General features: G+C 45.9%; 1 protein-coding gene across 1 annotated transcript in view; it reads left to right on the top strand.

Moving 5' to 3' along the window:
* LOC137433398 (uncharacterized) overlaps positions 1 to 22,546 on the top strand; it is a 320,088-nt gene that overhangs the window by 14,444 nt on the left and 283,098 nt on the right. The window contains exon 2 of the mRNA XM_078785923.1: positions 6,042 to 6,205. Coding sequence (XP_078642049.1) covers positions 6,052 to 6,205 — 154 coding nt within the window. The 5' untranslated portion in view covers positions 6,042 to 6,051. The remainder of the gene's footprint in view (positions 1 to 6,041; positions 6,206 to 22,546) is intronic.

The following is a 22,546-nucleotide window of genomic DNA, read 5'->3' as shown; positions in this document are numbered from 1 at the left end:
GCGAACACGGCGGCCATTCCGCTCGGCCCATCATAATATCTAAGCCGTGTCCGTCACAATATATATATATATATATATATATATATATATATATATATATATATATACATATATATACATACATACATACATACATACATACATACATACATACACATACATACACATACTAGCAAAGGTACCCATCAATAACTGGGGTGCATAAATGTCTCACCTGAAATGAGCAATTTCCTTTGGAGTGTGTATTGATATAAATGGGAATTCAGTGCAAATATTCAGTGAGCATATGTCGCAATGGGTGCAGCTGGTAAGCTCGACAACCTGGTTCCATTCTATCAGCTTATATTTCCAATCCATAATTGTTGTACCTCTGAAGTACTGCTCGGGAGTGAAAGTGATATTATGAAAGCTCAGCTGGGAAACAGGTTTAGGCATGTTTTGGGCCTACAGCCTGAGGGAAGATCACCAAGGTTCTTTCCGTACCAACCGACCACCTCCAGGCACCTATCCCTCTCCACATCGTTTATTCAGCTCTGATCCCCCCCCCCCCCGATTCCCCCTTCCCCCTCTCTCTATATTCACCAGAGCTTTGATTTCAGCAATTTCCCACAGCATTTTATTCTGGCTTCGTATTCGATGATCCATAGATCAGTAGATTCAGTTTCACGTTTCAATATCAGTTTCACTTTGAGATATCAGTTTAGATTCATCATCGCAACTTGTGATGCGACGCGAATAGTGCACAGAAAAGGTCGTCAAAACCGATTTTGGGAGGAAATTTTTTTGAATTATCTAAGGGGTCTAAAGTTTTTTTGGGGTCATAAAGGGGTCTAAAGTGTTTAAAGAATCAATGCTCTTAAAAGGGCCAAATGGGGTCTAAAGGTGTCTAAGGTCGAAAGAGCAAAAGGGGTCAAAAGTGTCCAAATGGTCTTAAATTGGCCAAAGTGTCTAAAAAGTCAATAGGTCTGAAAAGTGTAAAAAGGTGTATATGTCTCAAAAGGGTCGAAATGGGTATGAAAGGGTCTAAAGGGTGTAAAGTTCTAAGGGGTGTAAAAGGTCTAAAGGGATCTAAGCGGTGTAAAGGGTCTAAGGAGTGTTAGGGGTCTAAAGGGGTGTAAATGGTCGAAGGGGTGGGTTTAAGGGGTATAAATTGTCTAAGGGGTGTAAAGGCTCTAATGAGTCTAAGGGGTATAAAGGGTCTAAGGGGGTGGAAGGGGTCAAAAAGGGTGTAAATGGTCAAAGGGGTCTAAGGGCTTCCCCAGATCTGTGCCTCGACACAATCCTGTCTCTGAGCTCTGCAGGCAGTTCCTTCAACCTCATGGCTTCGTTTTTGCTCTGATATGCATTGTCAGCGATGATACCTTATATTGACAGGTGTGTGCCTTTCCAAATCATGTCCAATCAATTGAATTTACCACAGGTGGACTCCATTCAAGGTGTAGAAACATCTCAAAGATGATCAAGGGAAATGGAAGGCACCTGAGCTAAATTTCAAGTGTCATAGCAAAGGGTCTGAATACTTATGTCAATGTGATATTTCAGTTTTTTCTTTTTAAGAAATTTGCAAAACTTTCTAAAATCCTGTTTTCTCTGTCATTATGGGGTATTGAGTGTAGATTGATGAAGGAAAAAAATGAATTTAAACGATTTCCACATAAGGCTGCAACATAACAAAATGTGAAAAAATGAAGGGGTCTGAATACTTTCTGAATGCACTGTGTATAAATATATATATATATATTGTAACGAATTTGAGAAGTGTAACGGTTTTGAGAAGTGTAACAATTTTGGAGAAAGTGTAACGAATGTGAAAAGTATGGTTTTGTTGTGTGTAACACCCTCGTAATGTAAATAATGGTCGCAGCCGTCCTCCTAGTTAATTCCATGAAACTTACACACAGGCCACGATATATCTTTTTAAATAGTTTATTTCCTTATTCTATGTAGGCTAAATATGTGTTTCCCACTAGATTGACTCTGCATTGCATCAAACGAAATAAAGCGTAGGCCCCTCCGATGATCCATGGCAGCTCAAGTGCCAGGGATTCCCCCACTTGAGCTTTGACAACAACCGTTTATTGCAGTACTGAACTGCTGTGCAACGTGACGGCGCCTTACCCGCAGCTGCTGACCGGTTTTCGCCATTTGCGGCCATTACGAACGAGGGGAGTGGCTAGAGAAGACGGGTCGCCCCCCTCGTCATAGGGGGGAGGAGTAAGTCGGCCCCGCTCATCCAACCCAGACCCAGAACAAGGGGTTTGGCTAAGGGAGGGCGGAGCGGGAACCCCCGAGAAAGTGCGCGAAGGTTCGGTGAGGAAACCAATATAAGCTGCCGCGGGACGCACTCCGTCCTCTTGCTCTGACCCCGTCCTCTTGCTCTGACCCCGTCCTCTTGCTCTGACCCCGTCCTCTTGCTCGGACCCCGTCCTCTTGCTCTGACCCCGTTCTCTTGCTCTTGCCTCTCTTGCTCTGACCCCGTCCTCTTGCTCTGACCCCATCCTCTTGCTTGCTGTCGCTCGTTGTTGCTGGGGAAAAGGAAGACGCCTGAACAAGCAGGTGTGTGCGAGCCATCGTGCGACCAGCTGCGTTGCAGCTAAGGGGGCAGCTAAGGGGCCGCAGGCCACGAAAAGGACGTGCCAGGCAGCAATCCACGCTGGACCCTCCATTGCCTCCCAAAACAACCATCCATCCTCAAGCCATACCTGCCTGCAATATCCCCCGTGTAAGTGTGAACGTCGTCTGTCCTAATCGTTGTCCTGGGGTTAAGTAAATTGACTAGTATAAGCTAACGATTCACTGTGTGACTGCTTCTTCCATCCATTGCTTGTAAATAACTTTGATAGCTCCTTCTTTATGCTTGTGTGTATAATAAATCCTGTTATTCCTCCGTACTCTGTCTTCTTCTCTCTTCCTTCTCTTTCGGTCGCTTTAGAGGTTTCCAAATTGAATATCTGTGGTGCGATCTGGTCAACGTTGGGGGAGTCGGGCCAATCGGGGATCCTGTAACGGTCGCGGTCATACCAACCGCTCGGCCCATAATAACATCTTAACCGCGTCCGTAACAATATATATATATATATATATATATATATATATATATATATATATATAAGGGTGGTCCACAGATATATGTAATATTTAATACTATTAAAAATCATTGCTCCACAAGGCTGCCCTTGTTCCTATGTTTATAAAGATCATATGAACCAAATATGAGGTCAAACAACAAACAACAACATGCATTTTAAGGCCATTTTCCCTGCTAGAGCGGGGGTTAGCCTTGCGGTCCCCATGACAATCTTCTCCATTTTGCCCTATTTTCTGCATCTCTCCTTGTTAACCCCCTTGCCCGCATTTCTTCTTCCACTATCTTTAGCCATGTCTTTCTCGGTCTTCCCCGTCCTCTACTTCCTTCTACATTCATTTCCATCACTCTTCTCAACCAGTCACTTTCATCCTTCCTCAACACATGACCAAACCATCTCAACCTGTTCCTCTTCACAGCATCAATCACAGGCTGTATTCCCATCATCTTTCGCAATTCATCATTTGTCTTCCTCTCTCTCAACGATACTCCGCACATCCACCGAACCATTCGCATTTCCACCCTTTCCAGCCTTCGTTGCTGCTCTACGTTCATTACCCATGTCTTGCTCCCATAAATTATAACACTTCTCACACATGCAGCATACACCTTTCCCCTCAGCTTCAACGACACTCCCCTCCTCATCAGCACGCCACTCAGTTCCCAAAACTTCTTCCATGCACATCTCACTCGAAGCAACCTTTGCCGAGTCTGATCCACCTCCATTCAGCATGTCTCCGAGGTAGCAAAATGTTTTCACCCCTTCCTGCTTCATGCCTTCTCCAAGATCCAACTCAACATTTCCTCCATCTGCAGCTCCCTCTGTGCACACCTTACATTTGAATGTAGCTGCCACACTGGTTAAAGACCCTCTCAGACCACCACATTTTTGATGAACCCACTCAGCGCACATTGCACATTGAATGGAGTTCCCTCTGACACCCTTCCTGCACACAGCACATGGCCACTTCCCAGTTCTTTCCACCTCACCACATGCTTTACCACTTGCCATCACCTTCGTCTTTCCTATAATCACCTTCAGACCTTTTGTCTCCATACATTCCTTCCACTTGTTCATCTTTTCCTTCAGTCCATCCATACTTTCCGCAATCAACACCAGATCATCTGCATATATAAACCAAATATGAGGTCAATTGGAACTTATTTAGAGGTTGCTCAAAAAATAACATTTTAAATTTATCCTGTTTTTTTCAGATGGCAGAAACTCGCAGCTCTTCCACAGTTTGGTTGCTGCGCAAGTCTGAAAAGGAAATAATATGTGGGGGATTACCAACCAAAGGACACACATTGCAGAAAATGGTGTATCATCACATACAAGAACACCATACAGTTCGTGAAAGTGCCAAACTTAGTGTACAAGCTGTGTGTGCATACTGGGAGAAAGCACGAATTCCAGTGCAGAGAGTAGATTCCTGTGAGCGCCAACTCTTCGAAGTTGTATGATGCCTACAAACTGGAAAAGAAAAATAGAACCAAGACATTCGAAAACTATAGAGTGAAGGAGCAGATGTTCAAAGATGATCTTCAATCCCTCTTCGATATCTCACCAAATGATGCGCTTGAGAAAATGACGAATGAAGAAGACAAAGCATTCCTTATCATGCAGCGTGAGGATCCTTCAAGTTCACGTATGGAATCTGTGGACAACACTCTGGCAGTGAAGGAGAACAGAAAGCGCATCAGGCTTGAGAATGAAGATAAAAGAAAGAAGAAACATGCTGCTGAGACTCGAACAGCAATGCAATCTGTTCCATCAACATCGGCTGTGGTTGATGATGATGATGAGTCTGAGCTTGAAAGCTCCGATTCAGGGGACAATGAATTCAAACTCCAAAGTTCATCTTCTGCCAAAAAGGCAAAAAAGGCTCCCATCAAGGTGATCACTCCAGCAATAGTGGCAACTCTGGACAGAGTAAATCTCTCAGATCGGCGTGCTATGTTTGTGGCCAGTGCTTTTGCACAATCTCTTGGTCATACCATTGAAGACAAGTGCAAGCCAACAATAATAAATAATTTGAGTAATTGGAAATAGATAATTATCTATGAATTGATGTATGATTCTAAAAATTCTGTGTCTTATTATTCATTAAAATTTGTCAACATTTTGGGCAACCTCTAAATGTTGTCCAATCAAGCTCAAACTTTCACCACAAACTACTTTCTTCAATAGGAATAGGGGCAGGCTTGTGGAGAAATGAAAATCCAATCTTCAAATTTTTGGACCACCCTAATATATAGATATGTGTGTATATGTGTGTATGTGTGTATTGTGTATGTGTGTATGTGTGTACACACCTAATATGTGTGTATTGTGTATGTATATATGTATATATATATATGTGTGTGTGTATTGTGTATGTATATATATATATATATGTGTGTGTATATATATCTATATATATATTGTTCTGTCACTAGCACTCATTTATGGATAATAAGATTCCTTAATATCTTTCTAAAAGAGTCAGTGTTGTATAACAATGACAGCCCACACGCAGGTTCTTCAGCTCAAACGTTTAATGGCGTGTCCTTCCCCACTCCTCACCACAGCTCGTCCACGTCACTACCGGTTACGCCTCATCCTTTCCGGTTCATCATGCATTCATTAATATTCATATACCTCCCAATACCACAGTCAGCTATTGTATGCTGGTACAGGTACACTAATCAAATTCTAAATCCTCCAACGAACATTTGCTATGAAGGCAAAGCAAAACCACTCAGTATATTCCTTGCCATGGAAGATGTTTTGGTATCCCTGATTCCCTGATTCTCAATTGGATAATGGTATTAATTATAATAGGGCAAACTAAGTTTTGATAAATATGACACAAGCAGGATGTGATGGATAATGCAAAAGGAAAATACTTTTATACCATTCAAAAATGTTAAAATTTAAAAAAACACAAAACGTGGTTGTCTGATGTATTTTCAGGCCACCAGCCATGCCTACTGGGCCTCACCTGTTATTCTGTGCACGACTGGTGTTTCTTATATTACTCCTGGGGCCCGCCTGGGTTTCCCACAGCGTCGATGCAGCTCGGAGACACCGACAAAGGGGAAGGCAAAGGATGATCCTGAGACAAGATGATGTTACAGGTACAAAAGCATTGATGGATCTGAATTGCCTAAATATACATCGTTTTATTAATCCTAACTATAATTCACTGACTGCGGTGTTTGTTTGTCGCACTACTCCTCCTACAGTTCTAGGCCAATTACATCCAAACTTGTCGAGGATCAGCATGATGCCAATTAGTGTATAGGGGTGTTTATATTTTTGCTTGTGGTCATGGGGGGTGGGGTGAGGGACGCAGTTTCTCTTGGTGAATATGTATCGTGTTACGCCACCTCCAGGTGTGAACGGGTATTACAAGGTCCACCCTTTACAGTACAGTGTTCCTATCCACACGTTTTCCAATGCAGTGAGCTGTTTTGAATCATAAGCAGTTAGCATGATTTTGCTTCATGCATGTAACCCGGGGTCTTTAAATTTTATTTCTGAGAGCAATTTCTGAGAGCCAGTTGCCTATACACTGCCCAAATAAAGGTATGCGTCAGAAGAACTGTTTCATGCTTGGAACAAGATCGCCCGTAGGGTGGGAACTCTGCTAGTATCAATAATTATTCATGTAAATTCAAAAGGAAGTGAATCATCAACAAGTAGTGGAGAAGTTATGAATACAAAAGCACACAAAAGTAATTTTAATCTGATTGAAAGTACATTCCTGGTGCAGGCAACTTAACTACCTATAAATTAAACTGGCAAATGATACAACGTTTATGAAGTTACTTTGAATATTTCTGTTATAAACCGGATAATTAAACCAACACTGTTGCTAGTTCCAATGTTGGCATCACAGCTGTCTTTTTTTACACTACCACTAGGGTAAAGGAATTGCAATATGTTACCCAACACATTTCTTGTCAAACAAAATTTGTGAAAATAGCATATATTTAGTATTGCATGGTGGTGGAAGTTTGATCAGGTTTAATTAACTTCATGTTATTTCATCACAGTGCCCTGCAGATCCCTGTCAGTGGGTGGATGCAGTGATTGCCCCCATTGAGCGCAATGGTGCCCACAAGTCGGTGCTTAATTTTGTATGCAACACCAATTCTGACTGCAAATTAATAATTTGGCTGTTCATGTTAGTATAGGAATTATTTTCCTGTGGCAGGTGTCATGTGATCTTTAAAGTTAGTTTAGCAATGGCCATGATGGGACACCACAATATTTGAGTCAACACAACAGCTAAAGGGTGTTTATGAATATATATAGATATAGATATATATATATATATATATATATATATATATATATATACAGTAGATATATATATATATATATATATATATATATATATATATATTGTTGCGAATATGGAATTTGGCCTCCATATCCGCTTGTAAATATTCCCCTATTTTCTCCAATACTCCCCAACTTTCCCCAATCCCCCATTCCCTAGTCCCATTGCATGTAAATAACAATCAGTAGAGCCGACCTTCCCCTTATTCCCCCATTAAATGTCGTGCCCAGGTCCACCGCACCACACGTAGACAACTTTCGGACATCTTCCTAGTTATTCTTATTCTATGTCAGTTAAGGCCTCGTTTCCATTAATTATGACTCTTCGTTGCACCAGAATGTGATTATATGGCATCAGTAGTGAGTTTAGGACCTTTCCCATACCTCCTCCCATCTTCTTCCCCAAACAACAACAATAACAACAACTACAACAACAACTACAACAACAATTACAACAACAACAGAGGAGATGGCGGCGGAGCGGGGGAGGATGCGTCCTCACACCGGCTCGATTAGCGCCATAGACCATGCGCTCCACGGGGTTACCACGAAGGGGCTCCTTGTCAGCTCCTCGTCAAGGGCGGAGCCTGGTAAACCCCCCGCACGCACCCAATGAGAAGCAACGGGCCGATTCCACGAGGCGGAGCTAACGAGCCGAGGGCGTGTCACTCCCCGCCGGATATACGCGGCCCCGCGCCGGATGTGACGTGAGATGCGCCCCCAGCTTGAGCAGACAAGACGCCATCCGAGCGCTGCGACCTCCCCGCATCTCTGGACCGGACCGAGTCGATTCTGACCTTTGAGCCCAGGTGCACCTGGAGCCATCGCTACCCGCCTGTCCTTTCCATCAATCCCCGTGTGAGTCAGCTTTGTCCCGTTTATCTGTCGTCTGTTGGGAATAATATAAGATTGTGTCTAAGTGCTTGTCTTTCTATGCTGTCCCTCTTGTAGTTGTAATCTAACCTTCCGCCTTAATATAACCTCCTCCGGAGGTCTTGAGAACTGAACCCCTGGTGTCGTATTGTGTTATTGTAATCCAGCCGGGTGTCTTCTTTTTCTTATTGAGCCAGCATCGCGCGACTTCGTCAACGTCGAGTATAGTCGGGTAATTTGTGCGGACACGACGGCCATTCCGCTCGGCCCACTTTAACATCAAAGTCGTGTCTGTAACAATATATATATATAGATAGATATATATATTGTTACTGATCGCGGTTTAGATGTTACTTTGCCGAGCGAAGGCTCCGCGACCGAACAGTTGTTCCCCGACTCACCCGATTCACCCAGAACTTTGGCCGTATCGCACCGCAGCTGCCCAATCTGGAAAACTCTAAAACGACGAAATGCAAAGAGGAAAAGGAATAAAACGAGAAGACGGACAGAAGAGTAATTGGATTTATTGTACACACAAGCAAAAAGAAAGCAGTCACGTTTATTTACAACACATAAGACGCAGGTGACACAGTGCAAATACTAGCTTAGACAGACTTAATTAACCCAGGGACAGAACAAACAAAACAAACTCACGTACACAAGAAGGGTGGAAAGGCAGGAGGTGGATGGCTGGAGGGAGAGGAAGGTCCAAGGGGGTCCTGCAGCACGATCGGCGCATTTAGCAGCCGCCGTTCCTTCACGGCCTTGCTCAAAACCGCCGTCCAGGCCCCAAGTGGCTGTTGGGTGTTGTTGCTGCTGTGGCCTCCGCTGCTTTCCCAGGACTTGTCTGACTCGTCTGGTCCAAACCCTCAACTCTTTCTTGGTCCACTCACTCCTCACCACCGACTCCTCACCGCAACCAACGCAACCACTGACCACCTCACCACCGACTCCTCAACGCAACCAACGCAACCACTGACTCCTCACCACCGACTCCTCACCACCGACTTCAGCTCCTCAACGCCACTTGCGCGCGCGCCTTTATATCGCCTCCGGCGATCAAGCCGCCGGCCTTCAGGACACGCCCATCGGTGTGCTCACCTCGGCCCTGGTTGGTCACGCGACCCTCTGGCTCCGCCCTTGATGACGACGGGCGGGCACGCCCCTCTTCCCCGACCCGAGCACATGTTCAATGGTGGTTTTGGAGGGGATGTAATTGGCAATCGAGGCTTGGCAATGACGAAAGGGGATGTAATTGGCAATCGAGGCTTGGCAATGACGAAAGGGGATGTGAATTGGCAATCGAGGCTTGGCAATGACGAAAGGGGATGTAAAAGGAAATGGAGATTTTGGGGATGGGAATGAAAGGGGATCTATTCTCTTTCACTGGTGCAATGGAGTACTTCAATTAATGGGAGACACAGCCTTACCCTAAAACACAGAATAAGAGATAACTATCAAACAGGGGTATTCTATTATTTGGCTGACGTGTATGCTTGTGGACTAATTATGGGATGCCCTTTCACCTTTACACAGCTCCGGAGGCAGGGGGGCGCAGAATAAACAATAATAACAATTCACACAATCAAAAAATATACAGTTCTCATATCCGCAACACTGCACCCTCCTCCTCTTAGGCACGTCCCGGGCCTACAACTTTTATTTAGTGTGACACGTAGGTGTAGTTCCCTCTACTTTTAACCTGACCCTGAGTGCGACAGTTTTAAAACATAAATAAATGTGTCCCGCTGCTCCATTGCACCCTGCCTAACAGACTTACGCCCACAGTTAACCGAATTGCGGAATTGTCTTCAAACTATACACTGACGGTGGGGAGCATTATTTACAATGATGCTATTTTTATTTACAAAACTAACCCAGGACCTGTGATTGTTCTTTCTGGGGGGGGGGAGACAGTCTGCTCTGCATCGACGCACCATTAAAGCACCCAAAAACACACCAATACACACCCAAGCACCAATCGGTGCAGTCACCATAGTTCATCAGTGTTCAATGCATGTTCAATAAAAATAAAATCAACAACCCCTATCCCTGCAGGTGATCTCTTGCTCTTCGGCTCCCTCTGCTGGTTATTATTATTTGTTCTTCCAAATGTTGTCATTCTTTCATTTTCTTACTGGCGGCCTATTTGCAATAAAGTGTGCCCAATGTGTCCTTTTTATTTTCTTTTATTTATGGCCCACAGGGCCGACTACGTGTGCTTCACCTGTGTGGCATCGGTGCCCTGTGGCCAAGGTCCGCCAGCAAGATTTCGGGCCCTCATGGCCGGTTCCAGCAGAGGGGCCATGCCCCAACCCATGGGGTCCATAGGTGGTGCTCGGCCACAGACATGTGGTCCATAATGTGGTGCATCGATGCAGACAGCTGGTTCTGAGAGTTCCGGGCGCACAATGGAGGACTCACGCACGCTCCCCTCGGCACCCAATGGCGCACAGGTCATGTGGGAGACAAAAGAGACAATTGAGCGAGGGGTAAGGTCACAAGGGTACACATCAATAAGGCAATGCAAGGTGAAATGCGCACGGAGAGCGAAATGAGAAAGCTCGTCCCTACCGTACGTCACCCCCCTGTCACCTACACTACCCTTGCCCTTACCCCATATGTACAAAAATCTACACATTACCAATCCGTCGCTACCGTCACGTCTTCCCCTTATTTCCCTTATACCAAATTCGTCTCCACAATCCCTCTACTTCAAAATTTGCCATCACCAAATTCATCATCAATCCTCATAAGGAGGAAGAGATGGAACATCAAAGCACAATGTCACACCCACGTCATGATGCGTCTCACAATCCAAACATTTGCATCATAAAAAATAATCAAAACATGGCATGGTGTGGAGTTACCTGTCACCTCAGGTGAGTGGATGCAGATGGTGCGAGGAGACTTCATCCTAACTACTTTCTAAATGACATTAACCCACTTTACACTACCCGGGGTCTTTCCCCGCCAATCCATTGGCCAACTTACACTATGGGTTCTAAAAACCAATTCCCATTGACCAAACTGTGGTGCTTCTCAATTTGGGGTCTCACTCCCCCGATTCATCTCCCGGTGCCCTCGCACAATTTCTGGGCTGTGACGTGTAGCTCTCCCAGCAGGTCTACCCACCTGCACACCTCCACCACTGTAGTTGCCACCCGAGCTTACCTAGCTCCTTACCTAACCTATCTAATTTGGGAAGGCCCCTCCTGGCTCTGTCACCCCTTGGTGCCCTCTGGCACTGGGCTACCCGGGTCCATCCTCCGGATCCTCGGGCCCCATCCACAACTACCGGCTCCCAGAGCCCACCTGCGGCCTCACCTGGCCGACATCCTCACAGTGGTGGAGTGCCCAAACCAACTACACACACTAACAGGCTACACGCCCAGCCATTTCCACAACACTAATGCACCCATCCAATCACCATTCTTCCACCCGCACCACAGATGCCAATATCCAACCACAATTTACCTATACCCTCTACCTAACACTTACACTACCCGCCCCGGGTATCCGTGATGGGGGTCCACTCTTCCCCCATTCACACCTTCGCACCATCCACTCCACTCCACAATTTCCACCATACTCACTCCACGACCATCCATTCCAATACTCCATTTATTCCACACTACCATTTATTCCACACAGCCACATAAACCTGTTGTTGCACACCTGTGCCCTCACACCTGGTGCCACCTGCACCTTCCTTTCTTCCTGGACCATTTGGTCAACACAACACACCTCACCATTACCATCACTCAAACACTGCTCCATCCACCTGTTCAGTTGCACACCTGTGCAATCACACCTGTTCAATCCTCACACACACGGCATCATCTCATCTAACTACTCCCCTCTGAAACTTGCGCTTCCCAGTCGTCCCTTTAAACTATTGCGCTCCCACGTCATTATTATCCACACTAATCTACCTGCGTCCCCACTACAGGTATCCTTGTCACTAACTAACCTTAACGTTGCCTAATGTCATCTTCTAGGGCCCTACACACAATATCCTAACCCTCCCGGGCTAGTTTTCACTGCCATCAACCCCATAACTAGTGCTCCTTTGCCCCCGCCTGTGAGGGATGGTGGATTTGCCATCCCACCACATCGGGGAGGTCCTACTATCAATTTCGCTCGTCCAAATTCCAACCAATTCAAAAATTTGCCATTTACTGCCAATTCTACCCACTATTATAAATTTCGTATCAAATCACGATCACTATCACTATCACCATCATCACAGTCCACTATATCCTAGCCTCGGTGCGTCGTGACATCATTAAACTCGGTTCGTAAAGCCGAGCAATGAATTCGGGTGGTTTGGTCGCCTGCAGGTTGAATCCGTCCGGCTTTCGGTTCAAGGGAGGTGGTTTGGTTGGACCGAGGCTCCACGCACCATCTCGGCGCGGCACCTTGCGGTCCCGGGCCCGATGGCTCAATCTCCCCTGGTCGGAACCCCGTCCCCACGAGGGGGCACCGTACCGCTTCCTCCCACTCGCCCTTGAACCGGACCGGTCGCCTCGCCCGCCAAGGCCCGGACTCGACCGTGCGGGGCGGGGCCAAGCCCGAATCGGCAACGACGCTTCGAAGAGAAGCGACGCAGCATCGATCCGCGCCGGGCCTCGCACCCAACAAAGCACACCGCGCCCCGAGTGCTCGCATCGGCTATCCGTCGCCCTAACCACTAACCCGGTTACCGTCGATGCTTCACTTGCATGCTCACACGCATACGCTACCCCTTTCACCCTCACAAAACCCGGCGTTCCAACGCCGTCCGTACATTCCACCAACGCTCTCCCTGTTACACACCACACATCTCGCGCACACTCTTGCGCACACCTCTCCTCTGTTACGTCCTCCGTAACACTCACCATGGGCGTGCACTCTGGCATCCACCCACTAACGCGCTCACACGGGCTCTCCCACACTCGCGCTACCACCAACTCAGGTGTGCTTCCTCGCACACGTTCCACCACCACCTTACTCTCCGTGTCACACTTCGTACACCCCGACGTGCATTCTCGCTCGCACTCGGTTTCACACTCGCGCTCCGATGTGCCCTCTCGCACCTGCGCCATCACCAACTCACTATTCGTGTCACACTCCGTACACCCCGACGTGCATTCTCGCTCGCACTCGGTATCACACTCGCGCTTCGTAACACGCTCACCCCTTGACGCACACTTTTTTTTCCACACGCGTGCCATTTCCACTCACACGGGACCCTTCACCAACGCCCGGATGCTTCCTCGATCCCAAGCGCACGACAATTCTTTTGTCGCTAAACATCCTCCTGCAAAATCTACCCGCACAATATACAGCATGACTCACCTGGGGGATCCTTTTCTCCACGCGCACCTGCCAACTTCCATTCGGGTTAAGCACAGCATCGTGATTTGAGCAGGGACTTTGTACATATTCCATCTTTTCCTGCAATTCCCGGGCTACCTCCGTCATCTCTTCAATTTTAATTCCCAGCACTGCTTTTTCTTTATTCTCCACGACGACCGCTGGCTTTAATAAAACACCCTCCTCTACCTCAGCGGTCGCCGGCTTTTCCAAACCCCGGGTCGCGATTTCTACCCCTGTCATTGTACCCGTGCTTTTCTCAACTTCGTTCAACCGGCGCTTCTCGACCCACGTTACTTCCTCGTGCACCCCTGGGACCCTTTCACCCAACTTGCGGTCTCTGTCCCTCTGCTCCCTATCGGCCCTCATTCCGTTCGTTATTTCCTCCATACTGTTGTTCAAATCTCCAATTTGTCCCATAAGGGCCCTCATTTGGATCATAAAAAGATTCCAATCCACCAGTGGCGCTGCTACGGTCGCGGGCGCGGCAAAATTTGGTGCCGCTACACCCACGTGCGCGAGGACGCCATTTTGTGCGCCTGATACCCCCTCAACCACATCGCCAATGTTCTCCTCCTCTCCTTCCTCCACATACATTTCCCCGAGGTCCTGGGTCGATTCTACCCTGTCTATCTCTAGCTCACCCACCGGCATCCGATCGCCTTGACCAGCCATGGCGCGATTTCAAAATTCGGGTTTTATTTCTTTAAAACACAATTTCGGCAGCTTGTAATTTTGAGCGCGTTAAGCGCGCTTCGGGTCCAATCTCACTCCTCGACACCAATTGTTACGGTAATAACACAATTGGTGTTCCAAAATTTGGGCCTAACAAATTTAGTCCCAGGTCCGAATCCCAACTCCTGACTACCAATTGTTACTGATCGCGGTTTAGATGTTACTTTGCCGAGCGAAGGCTCCGCGACCGAACAGTTGTTCCCCGACTCACCCGATTCACCCAGAACTTTGGCCGTATCGCACCGCAGCTGCCCAATCTGGAAAACTCTAAAACGACGAAATGCAAAGAGGAAAAGGAATAAAATGAGAAGACGGACAGAAGAGTAATTGGATTTATTGTACACACAAGAAAAAAGAAAGCAGTCACGTTTATTTACAACACATAAGACGCAGGTGACACAGTGCAAATACTAGCTTAGACAGACTTAATTAACCCAGGGACAGAACAAACAAAACAAACTCACGTACACAAGAAGGGTGGAAAGGCAGGAGGTGGATGGCTGGAGGGAGAGGAAGGTCCAAGGGGGTCCTGCAGCACGATCGGCGCGTTTAGCAGCCGCCGTTCCTTCACGGCCTTGCTCAAAACCGCCGTCCAGGCCCCAAGTGGCTGTTGGGTGTTGTTGCTGCTGTGGCCTCCGCTGCTTTCCCAGGACTTGTCTGACTCGTCTGGTCCAAACCCTCAACTCTTTCTTGGTCCACTCACTCCTCACCACCGACTCCTCACCGCAACCAATGCAACCACTGACCACCTCACCACCGACTCCTCAACGCAACCAACGCAACCACTGACTCCTCACCACCGACTCCTCACCACCGACTTCAGCTCCTCAACGCCACCTGCGCGCGCGCCTTTATATCGCCTCCGGCGATCAAGCCGCCGGCCTTCAGGACACGCCCATCGGTGTGCTCACCTCGGCCCTGGTTGGTCACGCGACCCTCTGGCTCCGCCCTTGATGACGACGGGCGGGCACGCCCCTCTTCCCCGACCCGAGCACATGTTCAATGGTGGTTTTGGAGGGGATGTAATTGGCAATCGAGGCTTGGCAATGACGAAAGGGGATGTAATTGGCAATCGAGGCTTGGCAATGACGAAAGGGGATGTGAATTGGCAATCGAGGCTTGGCAATGACGAAAGGGGATGTAAAAGGAAATGGAGATTTTGGGGATGGGAATGAAAGGGGATCTATTCTCTTTCACTGGTGCAATGGAGTACTTCAATTAATGGGAGACACAGCCTTACCCTAAAACACAGAATAAGAGATAACTATCAAACAGGGGTATTCTATTATTTGGCTGACGTGTATGCTTGTGGACTAATTATGGGATGCCCTTTCACCTTTACACAGCTCCGGAGGCAGGGGGGCGCAGAATAAACAATAATAACAATTCACACAATCAAAAAAATATACAGTTCTCATATCCGCAACAATATATATATATATATATATATATATATATATATACAGTGGAACCTTGACTTACGAGTTTAATTCGTTCCGTGACCGAGCTCGTAACTCAAATTGCTCGTATCTCAAATCAAATTTCCCCATTGAAATGCATTGAAATGCTATTAATCCGTTCCAGCCCGCCAAAAACCACACCAATTTTTTTTTAAATATACAGTATATATAAAAATATCTCGCGCTTTATATTTCACCTGTATGCAGCATACAAGTTGGCAGGATGGCCTGGACTGGAGGTACGCACACTTGACTCTAAAGTCTAAACTGTCCAGCCTGGGTTTGAATCCCGACCCAGCTATAACCTGTCATGGGTGAATCACAGGCAGGGTGATTCATCAATGGGTGTACCGCTAAACTGGGCGCCCCGTTTGCGTCCCATTAGTTGTTGGATGTTAAGGATCTCACCGTGTTTTCCACAAAGAGAAGGCGAGCTATCGCCGGCACTCTGAACAAGTTGACGGCAGAGATACTGTACTTGCACGGCATGATAACCACGTGTCGCACGATCTCTTGTCATGGTCCACAAGATTATCACAGAGAGGTGCAGCTTCCAGCGTTTCGAGATCTGATCCAGGCCAATCCAACGAGACCGGTCCCAGCGTTCTAGGCCCGGTGGTTGTCTCAGACGGACCCGACAACGGCAGTTTTCGTTTTAACTCGATTCGATTCGAGCGCCGACGTGCCGGCGAACAAAACCGGTCATATCTTTTGAACGCGTGGCTCGATTTTTACAAAATAAACTTTTTCTTGAAGGTCTGAACCGTGCGCTCAAAACGATACCGAGTTTGACCCTGAGAGAGCCGTTTTGCGCCGGCAAAGGCGCCTTGTGTGACGTGAGGACCACGTCGTGCTGCATAGATTATCATAAATTATCATATCATTATCGGCGGCGTTATATATCATTAGCGCTATACGACAGAGATACTGTACTTGAACGGCAAGATAACCACGTGACCGGGTGGCGAAAGCTCGTAACTCGGATCTCGGCTCGCATCTCAAAGCAATAAACTGCCAGAGTGACGGCTCGTATCTCGAAAAACTCGTAAGTTGGGGCACTCGTAAGTCGAGGTTCCACTGTATATATATATATATATATATATATATATATATATATATATATATATATATATATATATATATATATATATATATATATATATATATATATGTATATATATATATATACAGTCACGTGAAAAAGTAAGGACACCCCATGTAAAGTTTTGAGTTTTTCAACATATTTCAACATACAGCTATTTGATCTTCATTTCAACAATATTGATAGATAAAGATGATATAATATAACAAATATCATGAAACATTTACATTTTGTAGTCCATTGTATAATTTAAATAGACATAAACATAAATGCAAATTTCGCTTGTGGAAAAAGTAAGTACACCCTTGGCTCTAATAGGTGGTATTGCCCCCTTTGGCAGAAACAACCTCAAGTAGGCGTTTCTTATAACTGTCTACCAGTCTCTGACATCGACTGGGAGAAATTTTTGCCCACTCCTCCATGCAGAATTCTTTCAGCTGTGCAATGTTTGATGGGTTTCTTGCATGCACAGCTAGTTTCAAATCCCCCACAACATCTCGATGGGATTTAGATCCGGGCTTTGACTTGGCCATTCCAGAACCCTCCATTTCTTTCTTTTCAGCCATTCCTTGGTGGATTTACTGGTACGTTTAGGGTCATTGTCATGTTGCAAGGCCCACCTTCGGTTGAGTTTCAACTTTCCGACAGATGGCCTCACATTATCCTCAAGCACCCTCTGGTACAATGAAGAATTCATAGTGGATTATATGATGGTGAGCTGCCCAGGCCCTGATGCAGCAAAGCTGCCCCAAACCATAATATTTCCACCACCATGCTTTACAGTTGGTATCAGGTTCTTGTGGTCAAATGCTGTCTTTAGTTTTCGCCAAACATGTCTTCTGGTACTGTGCCCAAATAGCTCTACCTTTGAGTCATCTGTCAAGAGCACATTGTTCCAGAAGTGCTGGTCTTTCCCGAGGTGTTCATTGGCAAACTTTCATCTTGCCCTGATGTTCTTTCTGGACAGCAAAGGTTTCCTCCTGGCACACCTCCCATGTAGATCAAATTTGTGCAGCCTCTTTCTAATGGTAGACTCGTGCACTTTGACATCAACAGTGGCAAGAGCTACCTGTAGGTCCCGTGATGACATTCTGGGGTTCTTAGAGACTTCTTTCAGCATATTGCGATCTGCTCTCAGGCTGAACTTTGCTGGGGCGGCCTGGCCTGAACAAGTTGGCAGATGTTTGGAATCTTCTCCACTTGTAGATAATATTCCGGACAGTCGAATGATTGATTTCAAATTGTTTGGAGATCTTTTTAAAACCCTTCCCAGACTCGTAGGCATCTATAACTTTCTTTCTGAAGGCCTCAGAGAGATCTTTTGATCTAGGCATGGTAACGCCACACACTTCAACAACAAAGTGCAAACCAAACGAAATGTCTGAGGTTTAAATCAGACAGGTTCCTCCAAGACTATCTTTCTTGGGAAAACCACATTTCCAAGCTGGCCTCCAAAGCCAGTCGCCGACAGGGCATCCTCCGTCGTGCGAAGTCCTTCCTTGGCACACCTGAGCTCCTCACCACATACAAGGCTTTCATCCGCAGCTCAATGGAATACTGTTCCCCCCTCTGGGCTGGTGCTCCTGCCTCACACCTTGCTCGGCTTCACGCTGTTGAGGCCAAAGCTTTCAGAATCATTGGAATCTCCTGCGATGTAGTCAACGCCGAGGGCCTTTCACTCACTCACCGCAGGCAGGTTGGTGGTCTTTCTGTCTTCTACCGACTCCTCTCCGGCCTTGCTCCCCCAGCTCTCTCTGTGCTCTGTCCCCCCAATATTCCTTCAGTTCGCACAAGATCTGCCTGCAACCCTCTTATGGTTAAACTGCCAAAGTCTCGGCTCGCTGCTCACCTTCACTCCTTCATTCCTCTTTTCTCCCGCCTCTGGAACAAACTCCCCCACTCCCTTCAATCCCACTCCTCCCTCCAGGTCTTTAAAACAGCTGTTCACCACCATCTCTTATCTTCCCCCATCGAAAACCTTGATCTTTTCTACCCCCGGTAATTCACCCCAGAGTTCTTGCAGTGTTCATATGTTTTAATCCTCTCCCACCTCCCCCCAAGTCCTCCCGATGTCCCTGCTCTCAAATGTTGTGTTTGTGTCCTTCCCCCTCTTCCCCCTCTCTTTTGTGTCCTTCCCCCTCTCTCCCCATCTTGTCTGCCGCTCCCCTTGTTTTTTGTGTTTTGTGTGTCGGTTTGTCTTTTTGTGTGATTAATGTTAGCTCTTACACGAGCCTCGATCTTGTATACAAAAAAAAAAAAAAAAATTTTTTTTTAGGTATTTGAAGTAGTGATAAATGTAAGGGTGTACTTACTTTTTCCACATGAGAAATTTGCATTTATGTTTATTTAAATTATACAATGGACTACAAAATATAAATGTTTCATGATATTTGTTATATTATATCACCTTTATCTATCAATATTGTTGAAATGAAGATCAAATAGCTGTATGTTGAAATATGTTGAAAAAGTCAAAACTTTACATGGGGTGTACTTACTTTTTCACGTGACTGTATATATATATATACACCTGTGTGTGTGTGTGTGTGTGTGTGTGTGTGTGTGTGTGTGTGTGTATGTATGTGTGTATATATATATATATATATATATATATATATATATATATATATATATATATATATATATATATATATAATATTAGGGTGGTGCTCAAAATAATTTAAAAAACATATTTACTGGGACATGGCTTTATGTTGTTCCTTTTGTTCCAAAATGAAAAGATACCAAATATGAAAGCAATCTGATTTTATTTAGGGGTGCCACATCAGCCTTCAAACTAAAGGTGTCTACAAAACTTTTCTATATGTGGATCGAAAGCAAAACCAGAAGTTTGTTTTATGAAAATCCACCCTCCACTCACTTTCTATGTATTCTAGCAAACACAAGTTACAATAGCTGCACAAATAGCACTATATTGCTATGAAAACTCAAATTCAATGATAACAATCCAAATGTTCAGTTCATAAAATGAAGAGACACCATATCACATAATATTAAAAAACCCAAATATAATGAGAAATGTAACTCCTATTTCTGGGCCTGTTTCACCACTGTTGCCTTCTTGGCATCGGGGTACATCTTCCTGTGAGCAGCAACAACTTGGAGCAGAGCTTGCTTTTGCTCTTCATCCTTTGTAAGGAGCTTATTGTAGTCTTGTATCAATGCGACACCCCTTTCTGCCCTGTTGTTCACCACGACTAAGCCACTGGCGGCTTTCTTTGCTTCCTGAAAGCTGGTTTCTTGCTCCCATGAACCAGGATCCTTATCCATCCAATCAGTTGGGGTCCCTAGGATGCTGAAGAAATGCTTGGTGTGTTTTGTTATGAGGCCAGCGATTGACAGGGCGGTTCCTCGTTTGATAGCTGGTCTCTTTGGAGAGGGGTTTTCACCGTCATTTTTCAATGCTTCAATCATATTGATCTTGCTTTCTTTGTCAATTCTGGTGTCAAAGAATGCAAATGCCACTAGTACTGGGCTCATGTACCACGTGTGGCGGCCAAGTGCCTTCAAGGCTGCCTGAGCCATCTTCTGATTGATTTGTTCAAACTTTTCCAACTTCTTGAAGAGGTTAATGTCATTCAGGGGAGCCTCAATAGCTTGTGGCGCCCGAAACCAAGCCTGTACATACACAAGGCAGACAAAAATGTTGAAGGCTCGGAGTTCTCTCGCCTCTCGAAGTGTCAAGTGGAACTCTGACCGAAACATGAACACCTGTAGTGAATATAGTGCTTTTGCCATCCATCTGGCTCTGTGCATTGCTCCTGGAGCCATGATCCGGATTCCACGAGGTGGGATTCCTCCCATGTAGATGACAGTCAGTTCTAGGAGTTCACGATAATCATCTCGTGGCTGCTGATCTTTCAAACACACAAGAGCAAATTCCAGAGCTTCATCCATCATGTCATTGTTCTGTGCAAACTCAGCTGCCGTATCAGGATCTGTGAATCCATTTTTTGGTTGGTGATGGGCAATGGACGGCCACTTCGCCTGAAACCGCTTAAAAAGCTGGATGTCAGGGCCTGATGAAGGACCGAAAAGAGTGGTGAAAACATCTCCCAGAATGATTTCATGCGCATGATGGCGGCAAGCCAAATGAAGTAGTTCAGTCTGTAGCTTCTTTTCAATGAGGACAGTAGCCCCTCCACGAACACCTGAATTGCTGGCCGTTGTGTCAAAAGACAAAGCCTTCACCTTGCCCACAAGGTTCCAGCTCTTCAGTGTGTCCACTACAGCGGTTGCCATAGCTTCTCCTCCCCCGTCAGGTAACTTGGGAACATTCAACAGCTGCTCCATTCCATGGTACTGGTTGGACACAAGGATTGGAAGACGATCCACCTTCACATGCACAAAATCTCCAGTGACATCGGGAAGAAGCTTTCCATCCCAATGGACCACTAAAGGACCCTGCACATTATGATGAAATGCTTCTTTTATTTCGTCCATGGTTTTGCATCGATGCATCATGCGATTCCGCCGCACTGTCCATCGGTTCAGTGCCAGCTCTGCAGGATCCCATCCTACTGCTCTACAAATGGATGCCAAGTTGTGGACAGCCATTCGGTCACTTGTTTTCGTACGATCCAAAGAAGCTGCGACTTCAGGAGTGACAATGTTGATAGGCCTTCTTTTCTTGGGACGAGATATCCCACCATCAGATGATGAAGAACCAGCCTGTGCCGTGGTCTCAGAGTCAGAGTCTGAGTCTGTGACTTCCATAGCAGTAGCACCCTTCATGACCATTTCCTGTCTCTTATTTTCCTTCTCTGCCTTAGTCTTCTCCTTTTCTTCCCTTTCTTTCTTTCGCTTCGTTTTTGCTTCCAACACAGTGTCTACAGATCCCATTGAAGCCTTCCTCTCTGAGAATTGATCGTGAAGAAACTTCCTGTCCTCGGGGTTGGTGATTATGGCCTCCGAATCTGCATGCCTAAGATCAAACGTCTTCTCCAAGGAGGCCTTGAAGGATGCTTCCTTTTTCTCTTGGGTCGCACCACCCCGCTTTGCACCTTTTTGGAGGCTCCTCCATTCTTCATATAGCCTCTCCAAACGATGGATGCAGTGCTGCTTCGTCGTTGTAGGTAGGTGAGCTTTTTCCCAGAACTTCACAACCTCTTCAATGGTGAGGGTTGCACTCTCCCAGGCAGTGCGATTCTCCTTCTTCAGGTGATGGAAAAACAGGACAAGAGATTGATGCACAGTCGGGAGCTTGGCACCTTTGATGGCATCTCCAGAAGTGGACCCAATGAGATACACATTATCCTGAGCCCGAGTTTGCAATGAAACACTGGTACTAGCACATGCCATATCTGCAAAATAAGCAAGAATGTGGGTAAAATCCTGTTAATTCTTACTCCACAGGGTCACTCTCTACAAAAGAGCCACAGTCAATAAGTTAGGCCTACATATTACACACTAAAAAAGCGTACCCCTGACCCCGGGAACCTGTACAAAACATGCATGAAAATTGCCCAGATAGTGATCATAGGAAGTCTCAAAACTGTATGTATAATATATTGTATATAACTATATATATAATGTATAATGTGTATTTATGTATATTTATTATTTAATGTATATTTACTATA

This window comes from Myxine glutinosa, chromosome 10, assembly GCF_964187855.1.
Source record: "Myxine glutinosa chromosome 10, kmMyxGlut1.1, whole genome shotgun sequence".
Classification (NCBI taxonomy): domain Eukaryota; kingdom Metazoa; phylum Chordata; class Myxini; order Myxiniformes; family Myxinidae; genus Myxine; species Myxine glutinosa.
The sequence above is the reverse complement of the archived record's forward strand: the minus strand, read 5'-3'. Positions and strand labels throughout refer to the sequence as shown.